Here is a 21,892-nt window from a genome sequence, read left to right on the forward strand (position 1 = left end):
ATTCATATAGGATTGCAATGTTGGTATGTATCCGAATTCGGAATACAAAAAATGAATCGTTCGCTTCATGCGTCGATGGGAGGTGTTGATGATGAGCCTAAATCCATCAATACAACATCTCGACGGCATTCAGCACATATTGAGGCAGATGAGCAGCCACTGGTCGTGATGACTAAAAGCTCAGAAATATCTTCTCTTAGCAAAAACGAGAGAATACAAACGACACTCTCTCAAGATCATCAACAACAATCGGACCGAAGTGAGCATTTGCAGGTATGTCTTTTGAATAGATCAGATATTTTAAAATTGTGTTGGCTCAGAGTTTGAAATGTAGAAAAGAAACTCGTAGAACCAATCATGCACATGAAAATTCCAACCTGGTCAACGATTCATCACATTCTTCAATTCCGATTAAGGATCTTCTTGATAGACTCTCTATAAAAGAAAAGAAATTAGAGGAGCTTCATCAAAAAAGATTGGAAAGAGAAAAAAAACATTTTGAAAACCCACATGTTGATAGTAAGTTGAAGTTATCAAATTACTGTTACAAGGCAATTGTGTAGCTATTTTATTGGAGCATAAAAGTAAATTTGATGCGCTGAAGGAGGAAAAAAATAAGATCGAACAAGAATTGACAATTGTTAAAAATCGATACGAAGATAAAATTGCACACCTGCAACTTCAGGTAGAAGAATTACAATTAGATAAGGAAATTGCAGAGGAGCATGTAAAACAACTTCAAGAACAATTAGACGAAATTATGCTCAAGGAAAGTGAACTCGAAAAACACGATTTAGGTTTGGAATATTTGGATGTCGAAACTCATTACAAGCAAAAAATTCAAGAACTGATCACGAAAAACACTGACTATTCAAATGTAGGTAATGCTTTCCAATTATTAGCGTAAATGACATTTTCAAAGGCGTTGAATCTAATGGCAACACAATTACGGAATTTAGAATGTTATAGACATTTATATGTTGATCTCGAGAGGGTAAATAGGGAGGAAATAGAGATGATACAGACAGAGCTTTTTGAAAGAGAGGCATATTGTCACGATTTAGAACAATGTCTAATCAACTTACAACAAACGATTAAAGAAAGAGAAGAGATGATTGAATGTTTTAAATTGGACAGAAAGAACTCTGACATCTCACGTCACCAAGCGAGTGAACAATTGATTTCGGGATTAAACAACGATGAACGTAACTTTCGATCTTGGAAGATTAAAAAAGAGCTGATGAAAATAGATATTGAATTGTTGACTAAACAAAAGGACATTTTATATGTAAGTGTAGAGTCAATGGTACTCAATATATAATTAAGTTCACTCAGTCATTTCTTCCAGAAAAACTTTGGGAGGATCATGCATCATGGGTGAAAACATTCTATTCCATTGATTCTTCCTCAAAAAAACTAGCTTGCGCTATTCGACATATGTTTGAGGGCTGCTCATGCCCTGACTTGACATCGACGGATTACCATGTTAGGGCTCACTTTTTCCTTTCGTCGTGTATTTATATTCTAGAATTATACATTTATAGAATCGGTAGTATTGATTGTATAAAAGAAATATCTACAAATGTAAAATATTTGTTTGAGATACAATATGCTATTGATCGTCTACTACATACTATACAAAAAGCAACTCTAACAGAAAACAGTTTTGTTGAAATTGCGGTTTCTCTCTCCTATTCAATAGCTAATTTATTGCATGATGTTTTTGAATTATCTTCAAAGTTTTCAGGGTATGTTTTTGGTAAAACATGTCATTCATTTACATAGTTTTTAGAAATATTTCGGTCATTTTGCACCCATGCATTCGTGTATTGGATGCGCTAATGGAGATGATACAATATATTAAGAACGTGATAAATAATATAGTTTTAGAAAGTGAGAGTTCAGATAACAACTACAGGAAAATTTCAGATTGTATGACGGAATGCCAATCTGAATTTCATATTTTTGCTCAAAATGTCAGAAAATTATTCAGTTTAACCATGAAGGCTAATGTATTGATGGCAACAAACAATTTTAAAATTATTTTAGATATCAAGCATGCCTTACTATTTGTAACACTAGCCTATGAAACGGTGCTTTCGAGATTTTTGCAAATTTTTCACATTCATTCATATTCTTCGGATTCTAAGGAGAAACAACTATCAAAAATTGAAAAATTATTACTTAATTCTAAAGTAGATGTGGCCTATGTTTCATATCACCAGTTTTCGGATATTTCATTCAGGCAGTTATCTCAATTGCTCATCTCCATTTTAGGAATCTCTCATGAGGATGTATTGTCTGTAAGCGAATTGTTTCATAAGAGTGACACTATTTTTACCAGTAGAGACCATACGATACTTTAGTCATAAAGTCTTTTCTTCATTGATTGATATTGAGAACACTGAACAGTCAGAAACGTACGATAGTAAGTACAAGATGACAGCCATTTATTGCTTATATCTCAATCATTTATAGAGATAATAGACTCTATTCTGTCCAAACGGGTTTCAACTCTCAAAAAGGAGTTAGAGGCATGTGATGTTGTAAAACCGTTATTAGAGCGTTCAGAACGAGAGAAAAAAGAAATGACGAGAGTCATTGTTGATTTGCAAGAAAAGCTCCAAAAGCTATTGGAGGAACGAGACACTATTGAAGGTTTGAAAATTGCTATTCAAAATATTGAAAATGAGAACAGGGATCTAAAAGAACAGCTGAGAGATTTGGAACACTTCAAGTTAAAATATGAGGAAGCAATCCATGAGGAACAACTTTATATGGACACTATCGACAAGATGAGAAATGATATTATTACTCTTGATACATTTTGCAAAGAGTTGGAAGAGAAATTGCGCTTGACACCTTCAGAATCCGGACACCCAAAACACACCTTACAACGTCAACTCTCGCGTACACCATCTTTTTCCAAACGATTACCATCTATTATGGGAGATCAAACTGAGAAACTTGAGCTAGAAAGAGCTCGTCGTGATTTAGAACACTTGAAGCATCAAAGTTTCATTTCCAAGATTCAGCAGAGCGAAAATACGATGATAAGCATCGTTCACAATCCAATATTTATGGAGGATGAATCTCAACAACAGAAAAAACTATTGAGAAAAGCACTTTCGAAACTCACGAGAGAAGTCACTTTCCTTCCAATATCAGCAGTTGATTTAACAAGCACTAAATGCAAGCCAGAGAACCAGCTGATGAGGACCTTGAACCTGATCGAGGAGCAAAAAAGAAAATTGGATGTCTTCAACCACACTTTCCACACGCAAGGTAAAGGAAGAGCGAAAGAGAAAAGTTTCTTCCAGAAAAAATGATTCCGCAATCCTCTCCATCATCTTATGCAGAGAATAATAATACATCGGAGCCTCAAATCAGAAATATTTCCAGCAGGATTTCATCTGTGGATACTAATGCCCTAAAGTTCTTTAGGGAAGAGTTAAAACCAAAATGCTCGGAATTAGCTACACTGTTGCAACAAGTTACTCATCCTCTCTCGGAAACCACAACAGCAAAATTAAACGCGACCTTGACAAATATTACAAAATTTATTAGCAATTGTAATCAAGATATTGATATGTTTCTAGATTATATTACCTTTCCACTCCTGTTGATATTGGAAAAAGATTTTATTTATCGGAAAAAGAAGGCAACATCGAATGGGCTTCCTTCTGTGGTGCTAGAAAATACTCTAGACGCTTTGTCCTCTTGTTTTAGAAAGCTAAAAGCAATGGAACAGGGAGAAAAATTTATTGCTCTATTCCAGTCATTATTTATTATTCATATTATTTATTCGGATGATATCAATAATTCAACATCAGAGATTTTTGTAAATAGCTCTTCCGTCGCTTCATCTGAAGAACTCAAACTGTCACTAATGAATGCATTTAGAGACTTGGTGAATTGCAAATGGGTGTCATACTCTCATACTTCTAAATTATTTACCGTTCAAAGCATTAGTATCTTTGCAAGCAAATTGTTGGACGTTGCATTGAAAGAAAGAAACCGACTTCTGGTTGAGACATCTCTCAGAACTATTTGTGACCTATTGACCCTATGCAGAAAAACTCAAGATCATTTACCAGATGACAATTTTAAAATTATCATTGAGAGTATTTTCCCAGGATTAATTAGTCAAGTATCAAAACTCATCATTTCTCCACCATATATTGCAAGAGCAGTACAATGTGCTGCATTTGACTTGTTTGGAACAGTCACATGCATGAATTGTTCTGACGTTCTGAATGGATTTATACCAGAGTCACAGGTAACAAAATCTGATAATAGTGGTGAAACATTACTCACAATTGAAAAACTTTCCCAAATGATTTTTGCTAATAATGACAAAAAGAAAGAAGTGAAAGCAAAATTTGAAAAGTTTGAACCATTCCTAAGAAAAATTTTCAGCACTGAAATTTATGCACAATATTCTTCAACGGTTACGTTCGATCAAGTCACGGAAATACAACAGTGCATGTTAGAAAATTGTGCAAATATTTTAAAAGAATGCTCTCACACGCTGTCTGATTCCGTAGATGTCCTTGTGGAGTGCTTACTTGTGGGAGGAAGAGATAATATTGAATTTATTGAGCATTCAGATTCAATAGAGAATCGATTTTTAACTTTAGTCAAGAGCATTCCTTCATTATGTAGGAGCACCAATGAAAAAGAAAAGATTGTAACCTTCAAATTATTTCACAACTACATGGAGTACATTTTGAAATCACAAAAAGGAGCGAATTTCATATCATCTGATGAAGTAATTTCAGAAATCACACTGACTCTCATGCTTTCGTTACAAATGGATCATTACAGCCCCATTACTGAAGACAATCATTTTCCTAAAAAGATTTTCTTAAATTTTGTGGATGACCGAATGATACAAGTGATATATTCCATTTGTCGTTTGTTAGGAGGAGAATTAGGTCTTTTCTCAAAGAGATATATCGAACATTTGCTTTCAATTGCCTTTTCAATACGAAACAAGTCGTCAGAAAGTCTCTCTTACAGAAATGAGAGTATCTTAGTGCTCATTCAGATACTTGAAGGGCTCTTACAAGAAGCATCTTCTCACGAAGAATTCATTCAAGATTTTTCAAGAACTATGCTTCACACCGTTGTTGATACGATGAGTGAAAAGCTCATAGAGACGTCAACGGATTCAGTAGAAACGAATTGCTTAATTCTAGAATGCATCAGTGCAGTGGCTAAATTTGTGAATCCAAATCATCAGGATGAAAGAGACATGTTTCTTCTTAAAATTTTATACCCAATTCTGAACCAACTTGGCTATTCATCGATTCACATTCGCCAAAGTTGTTTCAAGGCAATTTATGAAATCTCCAAACACTTTTATCCAAACAATAAGGATTTATTATCCCCAAGAGATTGTGTCATGTATTTATTGGCCACTAATTTTGATTACATGATTGATGACATAAGATATCGATTGAAATATCTATCCCTTTATCCACACATTCCTCAAGTGTTAAATACACTCTTTGAATACAATGTGATTGGAAAGAGGTTCACATCCCTACCTGCAACGCGAGAAACATCTTATGAACAATGTTTAACTCATTTGAATATGGTCAATATTGTGGATGATTGCATTCAGAGTGTATTTGCAGCCATAGATCAACAACAACTCGTAGAGTCTTCCAACTTGAAAAAGACAATACTTCCAACATTATTTTCAATTCTAGGAAATATTATCAAGACACTCAATATTTTGAAACAAGAAAGAGAATCTTTAGAGTTGTCTGAAAAGAAGGAATTGTCTGAAAAGGAAATTACCACTATCAAATCCATTCTCTTCAAACTACAACATTTCATGAATAGTTCACAAAATTCCTTACTCAATAGTGTTTCCTTCCTTACGATCATTGAACATGCAATTTCCATGTTTGAACATTCGAATATTCGTGAAGAGGACGAACATTCTACAGGAAATAAGATTTTATCATCCATTCACATCCTGTGGCCCATGCTCATGACTCACTTGTTACAAAAGAGAACATCCATCGTTCTGAAACAGAGAACCATTGAACTCATTCAACTACTTGGAGTCAAATTTGATGACTTTTTAGGTTCAAGAATTTTATCTGAACTCATTCCCTATCTCAATAGAATTCTTAAAGAATATTTTCATTCACATGTGGTGTTAAAATACAAGAATGAACCCACAAGAATGGATTATTACAAAACAGAACCTGAATACAAGTATTTGAGAGCCATCTTTTGTTTTCTTATTGAAATGTTGCAAACCAAGACATTGAAAGAGAATATGGAACACTCGAGTTTGAAGGAACTCAGAGAGCAAGTCATCCTTGATAAATATTTGAAGAGTTCTTGTGATGAATCTATTCCAGAAGAGTTAAGGGAATTGGCGAACAAGTTGAAAGAGCTTTTTCTCGAAGGTGATAGGGAGGAACACGACAATAATTGTTAACAACTACCCCTCATCGATCTGATGCGTGATAAGTGCACTTTTTGAGGAATCAAGTTTGTGAGTGTCCTCTGATGCTGTGCAAATAGATGTGATTGATCATACTACTCGAATTTAAGAGTGATCTAAATCACACAAACAGTACTGATATGGAATGTGATCAGAAAATTAATTCACTTCCGAAAAAACAACATCATGAAAGCCACCCCAAGAGAAGAACAGTTCTCTATTGATGATTACCTCCAAGAGGTAGTAATATCAAGAGGTAACCAACATGGTGAGGACACACCACAAATTGTTGATGTTCGATCGCAACAAGATTTCGAGCATTCGCCAACAATTGAAGTCTTGTGTCAACTTGCCCTACTCAACATTGGACACTAATTTCAGACTTTTGCACAAGCACAAACCTGTGTACGTTGTGTGTCAAACAGAGGGGGAGGTATCTAAGCATGCTTGCTCCCTTCTCTCTACTCAGGGATTTCACTGCAAAAGCATCGAGGGTGGGCTCAATGAAATTAACAACAGACTCCCTGAAAACACACATAAACCAAACAACCCTTTGGTTCCATTACTAGTTGAGAGAAGAGAGGGTGGTCATGTGTGGTCTCTTGAAAGACAAGCTCGCTTCATGTCAGGTGTACTTACTCTGTGTTCACTGTTTGGATATGCCATCAGTAAGAAGAGGGTCTTTCTGTATCGTACTGCTTCATTTCCTGCTGCAGCCGCCTTATCTTCCGCAGTCGATAATTGTGGAATGGCAAAAGTGCTGAGAAAGATGCCTTGGAACAAGGACAATTATCGATGGTTGTGAATTATGATTGACAATAAGATCTCACTTGCGCATTTATTTTCTTCGGATCGTCAGACCTGATAATTTGGATAAAGTAAAGAAGACTAAGGTGTGCAGAGCAAGCAAGTAAAAGAACAAGAACATTCGACCAAGTTTGTGGGACAGCATTAAGCTGCTACATCTATAAATTACTTTTTCAGCAGCTGTCATATTGTTCAAACGTTCTTCTCTTTCTTTTCTGTGAAATCTCTTAAATGGATCTAATTCTTGTTCATAGAGCTGTTCATACTTGTTTTGGATTGGCTCGTAATCTTGCGATGAAGAAGGTTTGTTGGTCGAAGAGAGAGCATTCTGGTTGTAGAATTGCAAATATTTTGTCTTCTCATAAAGCTTTAAATTTTCTTTGCGTAATTTGGATTGCTCATTTTCTAAATGTTCAATGTGTTGTTTGAGTTTCAAGTTCTCTTCTTCCAATGTGTTGTACTTATCTCTGAATCTATTTCGTTGCTCTGTTAGAATAGAAATGAGAGATTGAGGTTCTGATATGCTCACTTCTTCTGTATTGGATGGTAGAGTCGAGGATTTCATGAGCTGATCAACGTTGGCTTCGAGTTTTTCAATCGTCTTCAATTGTTCTGAAGCCTTGACAGAAAGTTCATTGAGTTGTGAGTTGAGAGCTTCAATTTTTTCATCTTTCTCTCTATTATTCTGGTTAGATTTCGTGAGATCATTTTCTAATTTAATCACCTTCTCCTTCAATAACTGCTCTACAGACTTTTCTTGCGAGTTGGAGTCATAACCAAACTCTAGTTGTTGGAGTGTATTAATTCTTTCTTGGAGTTTTTGGAGAGTTTCTCGTGTTGGTAGTTGAGCCATCTCATTCTGTATGTTTAATATGACTTGTTGCTGTTGTTGCAATTGTTGATGTAGTTGTTGAATTTTGTGATTTTTTTCTTTCACATCTTCCTTTAGCTCTGATATTTTCTTGAGGTATTCTGTTTTCATTTCATTAATGGCAATTTGTTCATCTATGGACCCTTCCAAATGTTCAGTGATTGATGTTTTGGTTTGGCTTTTTAACTCTAAAATTTGATTCTCGAGCTGTAGTACTCGCTCTTGGTGTAAATCTATTTGATATTGACGTGAAGCCTCAATTTCTTCCAACCTGGTTTTCAGCTCATAATTTAAATTTTGAGTGTCAATATATAGGTTATTCAGTCTCTCATTTTCTGTTTTGATTTCTTTCAATTCATTGAGAATAATAATTTCACGATCCTTATGTTTTTGAATGATAAAGTCGTGTTCTTTTAACAATTCGCTTTGGTTTTTGTACTTGAGAACTTCTTCTTCCAATTTCCGAATTGTAACCTCTTGATTTTTTAGATGCATAAATTCGTTTTCATAGTCATTTAATTGATTTTTCAATTCCGATATTGTCTTTTCATATTCTTCTTGGTTACTTTGTTGCTGACTTTGCTGTTGAATCAACTGTTGATATTTACAGATAATAAAATAAGGATCAGGAGCTTCTCGGAGTGGTTGGTATAGATCCAAAAACAATTTTTCTGCGCTCACACTTCTATTGGTCAAAGAATCAATTTCTTCCTGATATGCCTTTAATACTTTCTGGAACGAGCTAACCTTTTCTTCATTGCTCAGTTTCTTAAAATCCTTTGTAATTTGAGCAAGGTTCTTTCTATTAGCTGCTGATTGTTCTCTCGCTTTTGATATATTAATTCCCTGAGAATCAAATAAATCTCTCTTCCGATCCAATTCAAAGTTCTTCCAAATTTCTCGACATTTGTTCATATCATTTAAGTACATGGTTGTTATGGAGGATGGAGTGTTCATCACTGTTGCTGATGAAGGATCCGTTGATGTGAGATTGGACGTTGCTGCTGATGACGACATTTTTTTGCTGACGACGCATGAATTGACCAGTTGAAAAAAACTAAATCAGATACAAGTATCAGTACGAATAAAAGATTACATTGTTGATCATTATTGGATATTGAATTTAAAAGTGAGATGAATTTTACATTGGTTTGACCTACGGCTGTTTTATTAATTTTTAAATAACATTTTTAAAAAAAATGGTAAGTACTCCGATGATGTGAGTCATAATTAATCATGATAATTCGGAGATGTTTTATTCAAAACTTTAATATTAACAATTTATTTGAATACACTCGAAATCAATGATTGCATCTAAAATTTCAGTCATCATCGGATCAAGCAAACCAATTTGAATTATTAAAAAACAAATTTGTTGGAGTTGGACATGCTGACACCACAAAATTTGAATGGGCTGTAAATCAACAACGAGATACATATTCTTCTTATGTTTCACATTATCCAATGGCATCATATTTTGCTATGATTGAAAACGAATCGATTCATCGAGAGAAATATCAATTTATTGAGAGGATGATAAAACCATGCGGAAACAGACCACAAACGAAATAATTTACAACCAAGAAATGCTAGATTTCATATCATTAAAAACTAATTTATATATTTACAATCAAATTGATAATTATTTCAGTAAAACATAAAGCACAACGAACGAAACAACATGCAAAGCCAATTCAACCTTGTAATTGCTAATAAAGTCTAAAATATATCTTGTAAGGGAGGCTAGAGAGGATATCCTGTTGGAAGGTTTGTGTTGCTCTACTTTGTGCTCCTGGTGAGCTATTTGGAAATTATTGGAGCCATGACTGTACGATGATTCAGAATGTTCAAACTTATTTTGAGAAGCGAATGTGCTCGTTTCATACTCCTCATGTGAAGGTTTTGTGATGTACATGGATGAAAGTAATGATGAATAGGCCTTTGTTTGTTTAGCTGTTTCCATGAGTGCTTCTTGTTCCAATCTCTCTTTATGTAACTGATTTTCCAAATTTCTTCTTTCTTGTTCCGAGAGTTGATTATCATCAAAGATCATCTCGTTGGCCTTTTCAAATAATTTCAATTTTAAACAAAATTCAATATATAATTTGAGACATTGGGAAGGAATGTTATTTCTTGATTTTTCAAATAGCCGATGAATTGCTGAATATTCTTTTGTTTCATAATAACACTGAATAAGTATTGAGAAAATATTCTGTTTTTGAGATAAAGAAAATGATGAATTGCCAGAAATACTTTGCCAATCACTTCCGAAATGTTGTTGGATAAAGGAAATACAATGTTTAAATTGCTTGAGTACGAAATAGTTTTTCAATTGTTTCAATGACAATGGTGTTTCTTTCGGAATATTCTGTGCGTGATGATAAATGGTTGAACTACCACTTGAGGTTTGTTTCATCATTTTTTCTTTTCACAAAAACGAGGACTGAACCATTTTTCACAGATTGGGAGTCACCGTATTCAGTTGATTTCAAAAATGTGTGATTGAAAGTAATCTTTAATAAGATTCGCCAATTAGTTTGAATTGTTAATTTCCTTTTCCAAGCTCATTTTGAGATTTCCCATTTTTGCAAGTGAAGACTTTAGCAAATCAAGATTATTCTGTATTGACTTGGTAAGACTGATCAATTTTTCTTGGCTGTCCAATACATCGACTGTCTGTGTGTAAGGATTATATTTCAGTTGGAAAGGTCTGTCAGTAGAATTGTTCACGAATCGTCGGATCAGATCTTTGCATGATTCAAGACTCTGAACAACATAATAGACTGGTTGATAGTGAGTGATTGGATATGGTCTTATGGCTGCTTCTTCAGGTACAAAAGGCAGATACTGTGGTATCTGATCTGTTTCCGATGATCTGCCTGTACAACTATATTCCAGCTCTCCAAAACTGCTTAGTAAACCAGCACCGTATGCCTTCATCTGTGAATCTTCCTTAACAACCCCAAACTCTACAGTGTACCAATAGAGTCTAACAAGGCGATCAATTTCAGCGTCACTTGCACCAAGGGAGGCTAACCCAATCTGTTGAGAGAATTCAGCGAAATCAGGATCGCACAACAAAACAACATGCCCAAGTAATTCATGCACGACATCTGGCTCAGGAGTGTAATATGGTTTAGAGTGATGACGAATGTATTGAGTGCTATGGAACACTCTAAAGGCTAAAGCATTCAAAAAATCACGTGCTGTGAGCAATCCTGAAACTGGTCTAATTTTGAACCCTAGCAACAAAGTCAATAATAAGATCGTCTTGTTAAATTAAAGAATGAACATACCTGTGGTCGAGGACAAAAAGTCGCTTACATCTTGCAATTGAGGAATTCTTTCTGGCGAAAATCCACAATTTTGTTCAAATAATGGGAACAAGGTGTTGTATTGCTCACATGCGTATTTAGGATAAAGGCTGGTTAATTTGTTGTAAATTAATTTCCAGGTTTGATTTTCAGATTCAGAGTATTCAATTCTTGGAATTGGTGTTCCATGTTTGTAATTCAAAGCAATATCAGAAATCTTCTTTCTTCTTTCGCGGTATTCAACGTCATGAAATCCTGGATGGTCTGATTGTAGTTCTCCTCCAGCTTCCAAGCATTCTCTTGTGAAGAAATCAATATCTGAAATCTTGGTTGGAAACCACGGAATATTATTTTCAAATCCCAAATATTTTACATTTTCGCAAACTTTCGAACTTAGCATTTCCTTAATTGCCAAATCAACAATTTCCTTGTTTGTGTTTTCATCAACATCGAGAACAAAATCAATAACCTTCTTATTAAGCCTATTGGGTCGAGATTCGATTTTGGTGAGATTTACGTTGTGTTTGGAAAAGACCTCTAGCGAATTTTTCAAAGATGATGTTCTCTGCGGAAGAGAGAGCAACAATGTCTTTTGCAGTTTAGTGGGATTTGCAAATTTTGGGAAGAGTCTTTCCATTCTTCAGATGACACAATGATAGAGAAAAGAAGAGAACAACACAGTATCGTGAAAGAGAACAAGCGAGTTTTAGCTTTGGTAGGAATCGGTGTATTTTTTTCGCGAATTTTTTTTCAAAAATCAAAAAATCTCCTTTTCGTGTACAGCTTGTGATCCGAAATGTGATCCATTTTCTTGGCTCTGATGAGGTATCACATTCAAGCCTCTTCTAAGATCAAAGTTGATGAGATCTGGCGTGTTGGAAACAGCAGAAGCTGGGTCATGCTTGTATGACATAAAGTGGCCCTGTAATTCTGCGCAAGTGAATCGTCGTTGATGCTCCTTGTCGGCCCTAGAAAAGAGCTGTTGACAAAACTTGTCAGCTAGTTCAAACTCACGAGGATAAAAATTGAGAAACAATTCTCTAGTTTGAGTTTCGTCAGCATAATCAATCAGATACTTGACATCTATTCTACCTGGCCTGATTAATGCATCTGGTAAGCGATGGATATGGTTGGTAGTCATGAACAAAATTCTTCCTTCTTGCGCAACAACTCCATCAATACAATTTAACAAACCTCCCAATGTCACGTTAGATCCTGATGTTCCTTGAGATGCAACTTCAGAAGTTTCTTCAGGTTCAGCCTTTAGCTGTGATGGATGTACAGTTCTCTTCTTTGATTCCACTGTTGCGAAACATGCATCAATATCCTCCAATAAAATAATAGAATTGTAGGGGGTGTTCAATAGAAGGCTGTTCAAGTTGTCATCATTGAGATTTTTGTTACTAATGTTAATACAGCAAATATTCTTATCAAGAGCCCCTGCCAAAGCTGTAACAGTACTGGTTTTTCCTAAAATTATGTCAATATGCGAATGCATTCAAAATAAACCTTTTACATACCAGTTCCAGGAGGCCCATACAGCAAGTAACCTCTTCTAAAAGGAATTCCATGATCATTATACCATTTTTCCAGAGAAAGAAAGTTTCTAGCATCAATCGATAACTTCTCAAAAATGTTGGATTGCAATTTAACAGTATTTGGGGGTCTTTTCAGTTTTGAAATTCTTGGCTCCCAAAAATCGCAATAAGCATCAGGTAGATAAATCAATGTTTTTCCATGCTTGGACTCTAAATATTTCTGTTGACAATCTGTAATAAAGTTTTTCAAAAATGTTGGAGAAGTGCTTAGACAACTGACAATAAGCTGCTCATTGTGAGATGCATTATTTGAACCAGAGTTGGAAGATGGTGTAAGTGTTCTTTCGTACTCAATTTTAATGCTCTTTCCCTTGTACTTTAGAAAATGCACTCCCGGCGATGGGATGAATTTGATTGGAATTGAATGTTTATCCTTTTCCGATGGATTGTGTTTGAAGCTTGAAAAATCCACATGAGTTTTTGAAGATAGAATTGCAAAGTGGTTGGCTTCTTGGCTATACTTGTTTTCAGCCAACCAAAACATAAACCAATGAAAGGCCTCATCGTTGCTACTAATATATAATTTGCTCACAAAACTTCTCTGTATAAAATAATTAATACTCGTATACCAAACGGTTCCTAATCCTAAACTTCCCAAAAACAAATAAAAGTGCCCAATGTTCAACGACTTTGCCATTTGAATAAATTTCATCCACAAACTAGATAATAGTGATGATGATGTTGAAGAAGAATTATTGTCGGAGGTGAGCGCTTCAACTGTGGATTGGAGAAGTTTTCCTCCGTGGTGATGATGAGCCAACGAGCTCGTAGTTTGCGCCATTTTTTTTTGGATAGGAGATTGAAGACTAAGGCGGGGGATCGAGAGCGTAGCTACCAGCAACGCAATCAAAGATTCTCCTTCCATATTGGGCCTAACTTAAAAAGTGCAATTAGCAAAAAAATGCAGTTCCACAACGGACCGATAAATACTCAGAGCTGCTTTTTGGTGATTGTATATTCAATGCAAACTATAAGCCGATTGCAATTAAAACAGGGACCAAATTGAAATCTGTTGAATGCAATCAACTCGGCACAAAAGCAACCGGGATTTGCAATAATTGCCAATCTACAATGAACCACCTTGATCAAATTATTTCAAAGAAAGATGTTATTTTCCAACAAATTGCTGATGGAGTTCGTCCCGCACCTAAAAGTTTACTTGCGTATCCTTTACTCATGTATGAAATAATTAGCAAGTTAGTGGTTCATTCAAAAGAGTTAACTGAGACCGAATCTGAATTAGTGTCATTATTTCGACAAGCCCAAGAACATTATGATTCAACCTGGAATTTTGAGTCAGTGAATGTTGAGTAGGTGATGGAATCACCATAAAAGAAAGTTAAATTAGATCTCAGAACAGAACCTACTTGTAAACCTCGTTTGCCAGAAATGAAAAAACCTTTTGAGGATACATTTTTCATGCAATTTATATTCGACCAATTACGAAATTATAGTAGAGATCCGCGTCATCACCAGTATTCTGATATTGCAAAACGTTTTTGGATTCTTGTTAAATATTATGCAGGATTCCTGGCCGGAGCACGAAATCAACATCAATCATGTAATTGGTTCAACCATTTACATTACAATCTCATAATTCCTGAATTAGCTACAGTCAAAAATTGGATTCCAAAAGGTAGTCGTGGTATCATTCCGTATTTCAAAGAAACTCTTGAAGATATTGTTTCAAAAGCTGTTGTGAAGCATCTGCAACTTCGTCAAACCACCCTGCAATAAACATTTTTTTGGTTTGCTACTTTTATAGTTAGGCCCAAAATGGAAGGCAAAAGTCTGATTGCCTACGCTCTCGATCCCCCTTGGGTCCTTAGTTAGAATCCCAATTGGATTAGGTGTACATATACCCCAATAAATTTTTTTTTGGATAGGATCAAGTTTCACGTTTAAAGCTTTCATCAAACGACGACGAGTTCATAGAAAGAGTCTTTACAAAATAAAAATGACACATGCGACCAACAACACACCAACAAACTCGCTGGCAAATTTTGGCTCGAGTTGAACCACTATGTGTTACTCTTAATTTCGTCACGACGATATTTGTATGAATCGCGATCATGATGCCAAGAGATGGAGAGTGAAACGAGAAAGTTACATTGGCGCCACATTTTTACAAAACCTCCCACACAATACCACTGAGTACTCGTTGTTTTGATTTAATTCTTTGAGGCTACGAACCTTCTCTTTAATTGACCTGAATCATATTTAACAATTAAAGGGTCATAGTTGAATTTGCAGTTGTTTGAACTGACAATGTTTCGAATCTCTGGAATTCTTGGAAGAACATAATGGGACTAATATTCCCCACTGTTTGAAATATTGAAACCAAGTATGGACCAACCATCCACTCCTTCCACTGTCATGATTTGTTGAGGAATAATATCGTTCATGATTATTTGTTCAATTTCATCCCTTAATTGCTCTGCATAGGATTTGACAGTTCCATTGTAATCCACACCTGAGAAACAGACATGCAATTTAATACAAGTGCATTCGGGATGACTTTGCAGATAGGGTTCCAAGATTTGAACAAGGTGATGTGCTCGAAGGCATGCTCTTGGATGATTCGCATCAATGACACGATCGTAACGAAGTCCAAAGGTTCCATCATGGGCATATACATGCAAAATAGTATGAAATGAAGATTTTGTTTTTTCACTTAATGTCATGTCAATAGTGGAATAATGTTTGACAAATTGACTCCTCATGAAATCCACCACATCTTGATCCACGACTCGTTTCGTTTTGTGGAATTGCCCACGAGTTTCAATACTGCATACTTTTTTGTAGCTTTGATTTTTTCGTTTTGTTGTTTTCACTCGATGGCTTGAAAGGATCAATTCTTCGTTCAGTTCTTTGAAACTCGAACAAATTCCCTTGTTGGTGGTAATGATGAGTTGCATGTCAAAGTTTTGTTTTTTTTAGGCTTGGAAAATCTCAATTCCAGCATTGAAGTCGTTAAGTTGTTTTTTATTATTATGAGAGTTTTTGTTTGATCGTCTGTGTTGTTCCATTGAATGGGTTCCTTTCTGTTGTAAAATAGTTGTGGCAAAAGTCAACCCAATATTAAAATATTAACTATTTAAAAAATATTCATCACGTGATTGACTGAACATGTCCAACCTACAACTCACATACGGATGTATCTAACACATGACCTGACTCTTCGCCCTCCTTCCATACACACTCTCTTGTAAACATGTTGATTAATCAACTCGGTTTCTACCGAGTGATGACACATGCACACATCCATCTCTTCGCATGTAAATGTCCACAGTGAGAACAATACAGCTGCGCGCATCGGTCAGAAGGGACATTCATCTATCCATCATTGGATGTGTTGTCCATGTGTCCAGGCTCATCTTCTCATCCATTTGTAATACCACAATATGAGCATGAACACATGGACAACTCATCCTCAACATTGTTCCCTTCAGTTCTGACACCTTCATCTCATACCAACACACACATCCTCAACAACAAACTCCTCAGATGAGGAATGAGGAGATTCCAAAAAGAATGGTTCCACATCATTTTAGGAGATACCTAAAATGTACTCTTACAACCACTAAAAGGAAAGATGCTTGAATTTGATTCTGCATGAATCACGCAAGATGCACCCGAAGAGAGAGAGTTTATTCGATCGGATTGAAACAACATGTTGGTGATCCTTAGAACAAACCCTGCGAAACAATCCACACGATGTGTGCATCTGCATTACATCATCATCCTAAAATATTGAAATGCATGCACCTCATTCCGAATGCATTCAATTACACCTTTTGAAAATTGATGTCAATTCAATGTACATTTTTATCGAATTCAAAGAAACCAATCTTGGACAATTTCCAAACATTATGCATCATCATCTTAAGAATGAACAATGGGTTTCACCATTTCATGGCGTATTTGAAACAACACGGACAGTTCATTGTGAAACCATTTCCTTGACTTGTGACATTTTCATTGTCCTCATTTGTAGGATTGCCAAGCTAGGTAAAACCACAAAGACTACTTTTCATAGTTCAGTACATCTACATCTTGCATGCAGTAAATGTATTTTAGGTGTTTGTATTAATTACCTCATTCAATTAATTTGTATTGAAAGGGGTCGATGTTTCGTTCTTCGTCCTCTCCGCATGCGAAATTCTCTCCTCTCCTGTCACGGACACAATAGCCCAACATTATCCTTATTTGTATTCAGTACACACAAACAAGCCACCACAACCACGAATGAGCATAAACAACAATGGTTTACTTCATGTGTTGTCGGTTAACAACCTAATCCCTACATGGATTCGATCGCATGTTTTGCACATGTACCGTTCTTCCTCCTCTTAAAATCTGTCACTTGCCAAAACCTCTTGTGTCTGCTGGAGCCAAAGAAAAAAAAATCATTTTTAATCACCTCACCACCCGAGTGTTGTTGCGTTCTCTCTCATTCTTTAAAGCCAACAAACAGTTCTTGTTGCCTCCATTCAACAACAACAACTTTCCTCATAGGACCGACTCGGTAAGAGATTCACGTCTCTTCGTTGTGAAGTCCAAATCAAATCACTAGTAGTGCATCATCCACCTCCTTCTTACATTCATTGTCAATCTCGATTACTCTTTTATCTTGGACTTGTCCTATTTTGTATTATCCAATATATTTATTTTAACGAAAAAAGAAAAGACGCATAATTTTGACAAACAGAGAGAGACAGACTGCAAGACTCATTCCTACTTGATTCTTTCATCCCCTTCACACACACATTGTTTCTCTCCAATCTCAGTGTTGTGATTGAAAACACGTCAATTGTGATTGAGGAAGACAAGTCTCGTCATATAACTTTGTGCATGTTGACGCGTTTGTGTGTGAACAACTCAAAAAGACTGCAAAGCTGCTCAATTGTTGTTGAGAGTGTTATAGGAGGAGGAAGAGGAGGCAAACAAGATCGATACGTCGTTGTTGAACGTCGACCACCACCACCAGCCAACCAATCGTTGTGTCCGTTAAATATTTTTTAATACTTTTGGCGCGAAAAATAAGCAACAATATCGCGAGGCATCCCATTGTCGTCCCATTGTTGCCAGCAATATTGCTCCATCCTAGTCTGCTACGTACGTGTCGTTGGGTCTTCTTCTCACACCACCAGTGCAATACCATCATCACCAGCGTCACATCACATTAACCATAACCATCAAGAAGGCACTCAATTATTTCATGCATTTCAGCAATCTTTGAAGAACATCATTTCTCGAGAAATTGACTTTTTCACACAACACCATCATCATCATCATCACTTTCGTATTGAAACAATTAAAATCTCCACACACTCTCATCCGATCGATCGACACGCGCATAAACATCGACTTGTCATTGAGATAGAGGGAATATACGATCTTTACACACTTCGCCAACAATTATTTGCGCCAACCATTCATATCCTCACTACGACAATAAGAGAGAGTGTGTGTGTGTGTTAATATCGAATTGGAATTGTATAATTTATACACACACGAAAAAACAAACTCTCTCAAGAAGACATTGAACCAACATCCAACAATAATAATAACAATAATAATAACAATAATAATAACAACCATTGTTGAACTTATAGGTCACTGCATCATCTCAATGTTTCCAACAAGAAGAAACATTCCTTCATTATTGGGAGAAATGGAAGAAGAAGAAGAAGAGAGAATGGATCAACAAGAACAATCACAACAACAACAATATCATCCTCCAAGCAGCATGATGACACTTCAACAACAACTACCACCTTCATCTCTCGCACAGCTTGCTCATCGACACTTTTCAAATGTACAGCATTCCATCATGCATGTTCCATCACAACCTATTCAACAACAACATGTTTTCATTTACATGGAAGATGATTTATCTCAACTCACCTCTCAAATCACTCCTCAACTTCAACAAATGGTTTGGGAAGAAATGCAAACTTTTCTAAGGAGAGAATCCTCTTTGTCGTCGTCGTCATCGTGGTCCTTATTGCAACAACAACAACAACAACAGTATGGTCAAGAAATGATGATTGTTCAACCACCATTCGGACAGCAGTACTCAAAAGAACAATTACAACAAGAACTTTCTTTGACCACCACCGCCACCAGTACAACTTCTCACATTCAACAACCTATTCAACAACCACAAATACCAGTACCACCACAACCACAACCACAATCACAACCACTAGTACTCACACAGCAGCAGATCATGTCAGGTGGTACCAATATTTATTCAACAGCAGCAGCAGCAACAGCCTCAGCAACAACCACCTCAACAACAACAACAACATCAGCCCTGTCACTTCCTCCAAGTATTAATACTGCCCTCGTGACTTCTCAACACCACAAACAACAACAAGCACACATAATGACCTCCTCTTCGAATGCAACCATGATCCTTTCAAATAGTACAACCACTCCTTCAACTGAAAGATCTTCTTCTCAATTGAGTAAGACTCCTCCCAATCAACCAACACCAACCACACCTACTGTGGTGGTTGGATTTCCTTTGAGTGCCATTGGACCTTTTCCAAATGCAACTAGTTTTAATCAGTATACACAGCAATCGTCGACCACACAAGTGAGTCCATTTGTGGTGGGCATGTCGTCATCCTCAACAACAACAACAACATCGACGACGACAGCAGCTACTACTACTCCACTATCAGGATCCACACCAATGACAACAACAGGAGTCTCCATTTCTTCTTCGACATCGACCACTCTTGTTCCACCAACAATATCGACATTGACACCACACATTCAACCACCTTCCACTACAGCTGGAAAGGTGAAAAAGAAAAAGACAGCCCTTTCAAAATTGACCATTTCATCAGCTTCATCTTCATCGATGAAGAATGAAAATTTAACACCCAATCAATTGGAACAAAGTAGTAGCTCAACAACTCAAATGCTGTTAGGAACCATGTTCATTGATGAGAAAGGAAGAGGAAGACCACAATCACCAACTCACAAAGCAAAAAGAGGAAGACCACGGGCCAAGTAAGTTTGTTCACAAAATTTCATACTAAAAAGTGTTTTGTTTTTTTTAACTTTCAATAGAACACCACCCTATGAAGTGAATATTGGTGATAATTTATATGGAACGTATAAAAGCAGTAGTAGCAAGACAGAAAGTTCTCCCAGTGGTGGTGGTGGAGCTGCTGCTACTTCTGAAGAATCAAGCGAGTCACAATCACACACCACAAGCAAAAGCAAATCGTCGAAAAGAAAGAAGTGACGATTTCGATGATATCGTTCGCATCACCATTCATTGGAATTATTGGGGATTTATGAGGAAATGGACACTTCATAAAATTAATGAAACTATTATTTTGAAATTGCTCCACTAGTATTCGTTTTTACTCAAAGAGCAGCACTTTACAAAAAGAACGCTTGTTGTTAGGAAACCTAAATGATCATCACATCATTGTGGCTAATATTGTCTTCAATTTATTGATCAAGCTGAACAGAGTCTCCTTTTTTCAAGACAATTTTATCAAGAATGAGGGATGGGATCCATGGTCTAATGTATTGGATGAGAAGTCTTTCAGTGTATGGGACAATAAAGAGGAATTGTGAATTTGCTCCTTCTGTGTTTGTGACCATCCTTTCAACACATTCTTCAACAGACATGAATTCATTCAAATCTCTCTTCACATTAGTGGATTCTTTGGTTCCAAGTGCATTGAAATGAATGGCAGTCTTTACAAATCCAGGACAGACTAGTGAGAGGGTAACTTTCTTTCCATAAATTCCTTCTTTCATTAATTCTAACTTTAAAGCTTCATAAAATCCATGCAATGCAAACTTGGAGGCTGAGTATGCAGTTCTACGACTGTGGTTGACAATTTAGAATTCAATAGCATGCATAAATGGGTTAAGCAATGGAGACTTCATGAAGTACAATAACATACCAAACTCCTGTCAAGCCCGCCAACGATGAAACTACACAAATATGGCAATTGCTATTTTGTCGTTCTCTCAAATGAGGTAATAAATAAAAAGTAGGGGCAATGCATCCATAGAAATTAGTGTTCATCAAAGCTCTATGACCCTCAAGATCTTTAGCTTCAGAAAGTATTTGAAGACTAGATCTTCCAGCATTCAAATAAATAGTGTCAATTCTGTCATCCAAAAAACTTAAACTCTTTTCAATTAATTCTTTGCAATCACTCTCAACTGAAACATCAATTTTTAGGCAAAGAATGTCATGTCCTCTATTTGAGTATTCTTTTAACAAACTCTCTTTCAATTCATTAAGTTTATCGACATTACGGGCTGCAATAACAATTTTGTTTTTTCTTCCCACTTGGCAATAATGTTTGCAGAGTTGTTCACCAATACCAGAGCTTGCTCCCTTTTGAAATGTACATTTAAAGTGACATCAATGAGCATCGCATTCATCGCCATCCATTGTGGATCATTGTCATCATCATCATCACACGTGGAATGAGATTTACTTACTGTAATAACCACATGCTTTCGGGATAAATATTCTTCGGAATTGACCTTCTTTCTTTCCTTCTCAAATTCTAGATATCTGTAATAGAACAAACCACCAGACAACAACACATGAATCAACAATGGCAAGACAAGAATGAATAGGAACATTTTTTAAGTCTTCCAGCGCTGGGCCGATGATTTCACACGATACAGAAAGAACGTTGCATGCCAATTAATTGGATGAAACGTCGTCGGACACAATTAATCTCCTTCATCAATCCATTCTTGGAGGTACAACATCTCTCTTCTTTTGATGTAATATTATCTTTGAGAGTTGCTCTCATCAATTTCGGTCACCACA

At 36.2% G+C, this 21,892-nt stretch overlaps 9 protein-coding genes across 9 annotated transcripts; 3 read left to right on the forward strand and 6 right to left on the reverse strand.

Annotated features, from left to right (window-relative positions):
- Positions 1 to 51: 51 nt before the first annotated feature.
- Positions 52 to 6,463, forward strand: FDP41_010895 (uncharacterized protein; the record flags this gene model as incomplete). Its single annotated transcript, XM_044701242.1, has 9 exons — positions 52 to 273; positions 321 to 519; positions 564 to 877; positions 923 to 1,288; positions 1,336 to 1,748; positions 1,982 to 2,303; positions 2,413 to 2,428; positions 2,479 to 3,285; positions 3,360 to 6,463. 9 exons carry the CDS (start codon positions 52 to 54, stop codon positions 6,461 to 6,463), a joined length of 5,763 nt encoding a protein of 1,920 aa, XP_044567629.1.
- An 844-nt stretch (positions 6,464 to 7,307) lies between these two features.
- Positions 7,308 to 9,164, reverse strand: FDP41_010896 (uncharacterized protein; the record flags this gene model as incomplete). The annotated part of the gene is made up of 1 exon (XM_044701243.1): positions 7,308 to 9,164. One exon carries the CDS (start codon positions 9,162 to 9,164, stop codon positions 7,308 to 7,310), a length of 1,857 nt encoding a protein of 618 aa, XP_044567630.1.
- A 182-nt stretch (positions 9,165 to 9,346) lies between these two features.
- FDP41_010897 (uncharacterized protein) lies at positions 9,347 to 9,719 on the forward strand (the record flags this gene model as incomplete). Its single annotated transcript, XM_044701244.1, has 2 exons — positions 9,347 to 9,349; positions 9,474 to 9,719. The coding sequence occupies 2 exons, from the start codon at positions 9,347 to 9,349 to the stop codon at positions 9,717 to 9,719; spliced, it is 249 nt and encodes an 82-aa protein (XP_044567631.1).
- Positions 9,720 to 9,789: 70 nt separating this feature from the next.
- Positions 9,790 to 10,566, reverse strand: FDP41_010898 (uncharacterized protein; the record flags this gene model as incomplete). The annotated part of the gene is made up of 1 exon (XM_044701245.1): positions 9,790 to 10,566. The coding sequence occupies one exon, from the start codon at positions 10,564 to 10,566 to the stop codon at positions 9,790 to 9,792; it is 777 nt and encodes a 258-aa protein (XP_044567632.1).
- A 113-nt stretch (positions 10,567 to 10,679) lies between these two features.
- On the reverse strand, positions 10,680 to 12,098 carry FDP41_010899 (uncharacterized protein; the record flags this gene model as incomplete). Its single annotated transcript, XM_044701246.1, has 2 exons — positions 10,680 to 11,389; positions 11,444 to 12,098. The coding sequence occupies 2 exons, from the start codon at positions 12,096 to 12,098 to the stop codon at positions 10,680 to 10,682; spliced, it is 1,365 nt and encodes a 454-aa protein (XP_044567633.1).
- A 120-nt stretch (positions 12,099 to 12,218) lies between these two features.
- FDP41_010900 (uncharacterized protein) lies at positions 12,219 to 13,840 on the reverse strand (the record flags this gene model as incomplete). The annotated part of the gene is made up of 2 exons (XM_044701249.1): positions 12,219 to 12,931; positions 12,982 to 13,840. The coding sequence occupies 2 exons, from the start codon at positions 13,838 to 13,840 to the stop codon at positions 12,219 to 12,221; spliced, it is 1,572 nt and encodes a 523-aa protein (XP_044567634.1).
- Positions 13,841 to 15,368: 1,528 nt separating this feature from the next.
- On the reverse strand, positions 15,369 to 15,977 carry FDP41_010901 (uncharacterized protein; the record flags this gene model as incomplete). Its single annotated transcript, XM_044701250.1, has 1 exon — positions 15,369 to 15,977. One exon carries the CDS (start codon positions 15,975 to 15,977, stop codon positions 15,369 to 15,371), a length of 609 nt encoding a protein of 202 aa, XP_044567635.1.
- A 2,717-nt stretch (positions 15,978 to 18,694) lies between these two features.
- Positions 18,695 to 20,326, forward strand: FDP41_010902 (uncharacterized protein; the record flags this gene model as incomplete). The annotated part of the gene is made up of 2 exons (XM_044701251.1): positions 18,695 to 20,088; positions 20,149 to 20,326. The coding sequence occupies 2 exons, from the start codon at positions 18,695 to 18,697 to the stop codon at positions 20,324 to 20,326; spliced, it is 1,572 nt and encodes a 523-aa protein (XP_044567636.1).
- A 212-nt stretch (positions 20,327 to 20,538) lies between these two features.
- FDP41_010903 (uncharacterized protein) lies at positions 20,539 to 21,699 on the reverse strand (the record flags this gene model as incomplete). Its single annotated transcript, XM_044701252.1, has 3 exons — positions 20,539 to 20,923; positions 21,003 to 21,445; positions 21,553 to 21,699. 3 exons carry the CDS (start codon positions 21,697 to 21,699, stop codon positions 20,539 to 20,541), a joined length of 975 nt encoding a protein of 324 aa, XP_044567637.1.
- Between the last annotated feature and the right edge of the window lie 193 nt (positions 21,700 to 21,892).

This window comes from Naegleria fowleri (assembly GCF_008403515.1).
Source record: "Naegleria fowleri strain ATCC 30894 chromosome Unknown tig7, whole genome shotgun sequence".
Classification (NCBI taxonomy): domain Eukaryota; phylum Heterolobosea; class Eutetramitea; order Acrasida; family Naegleriidae; genus Naegleria; species Naegleria fowleri.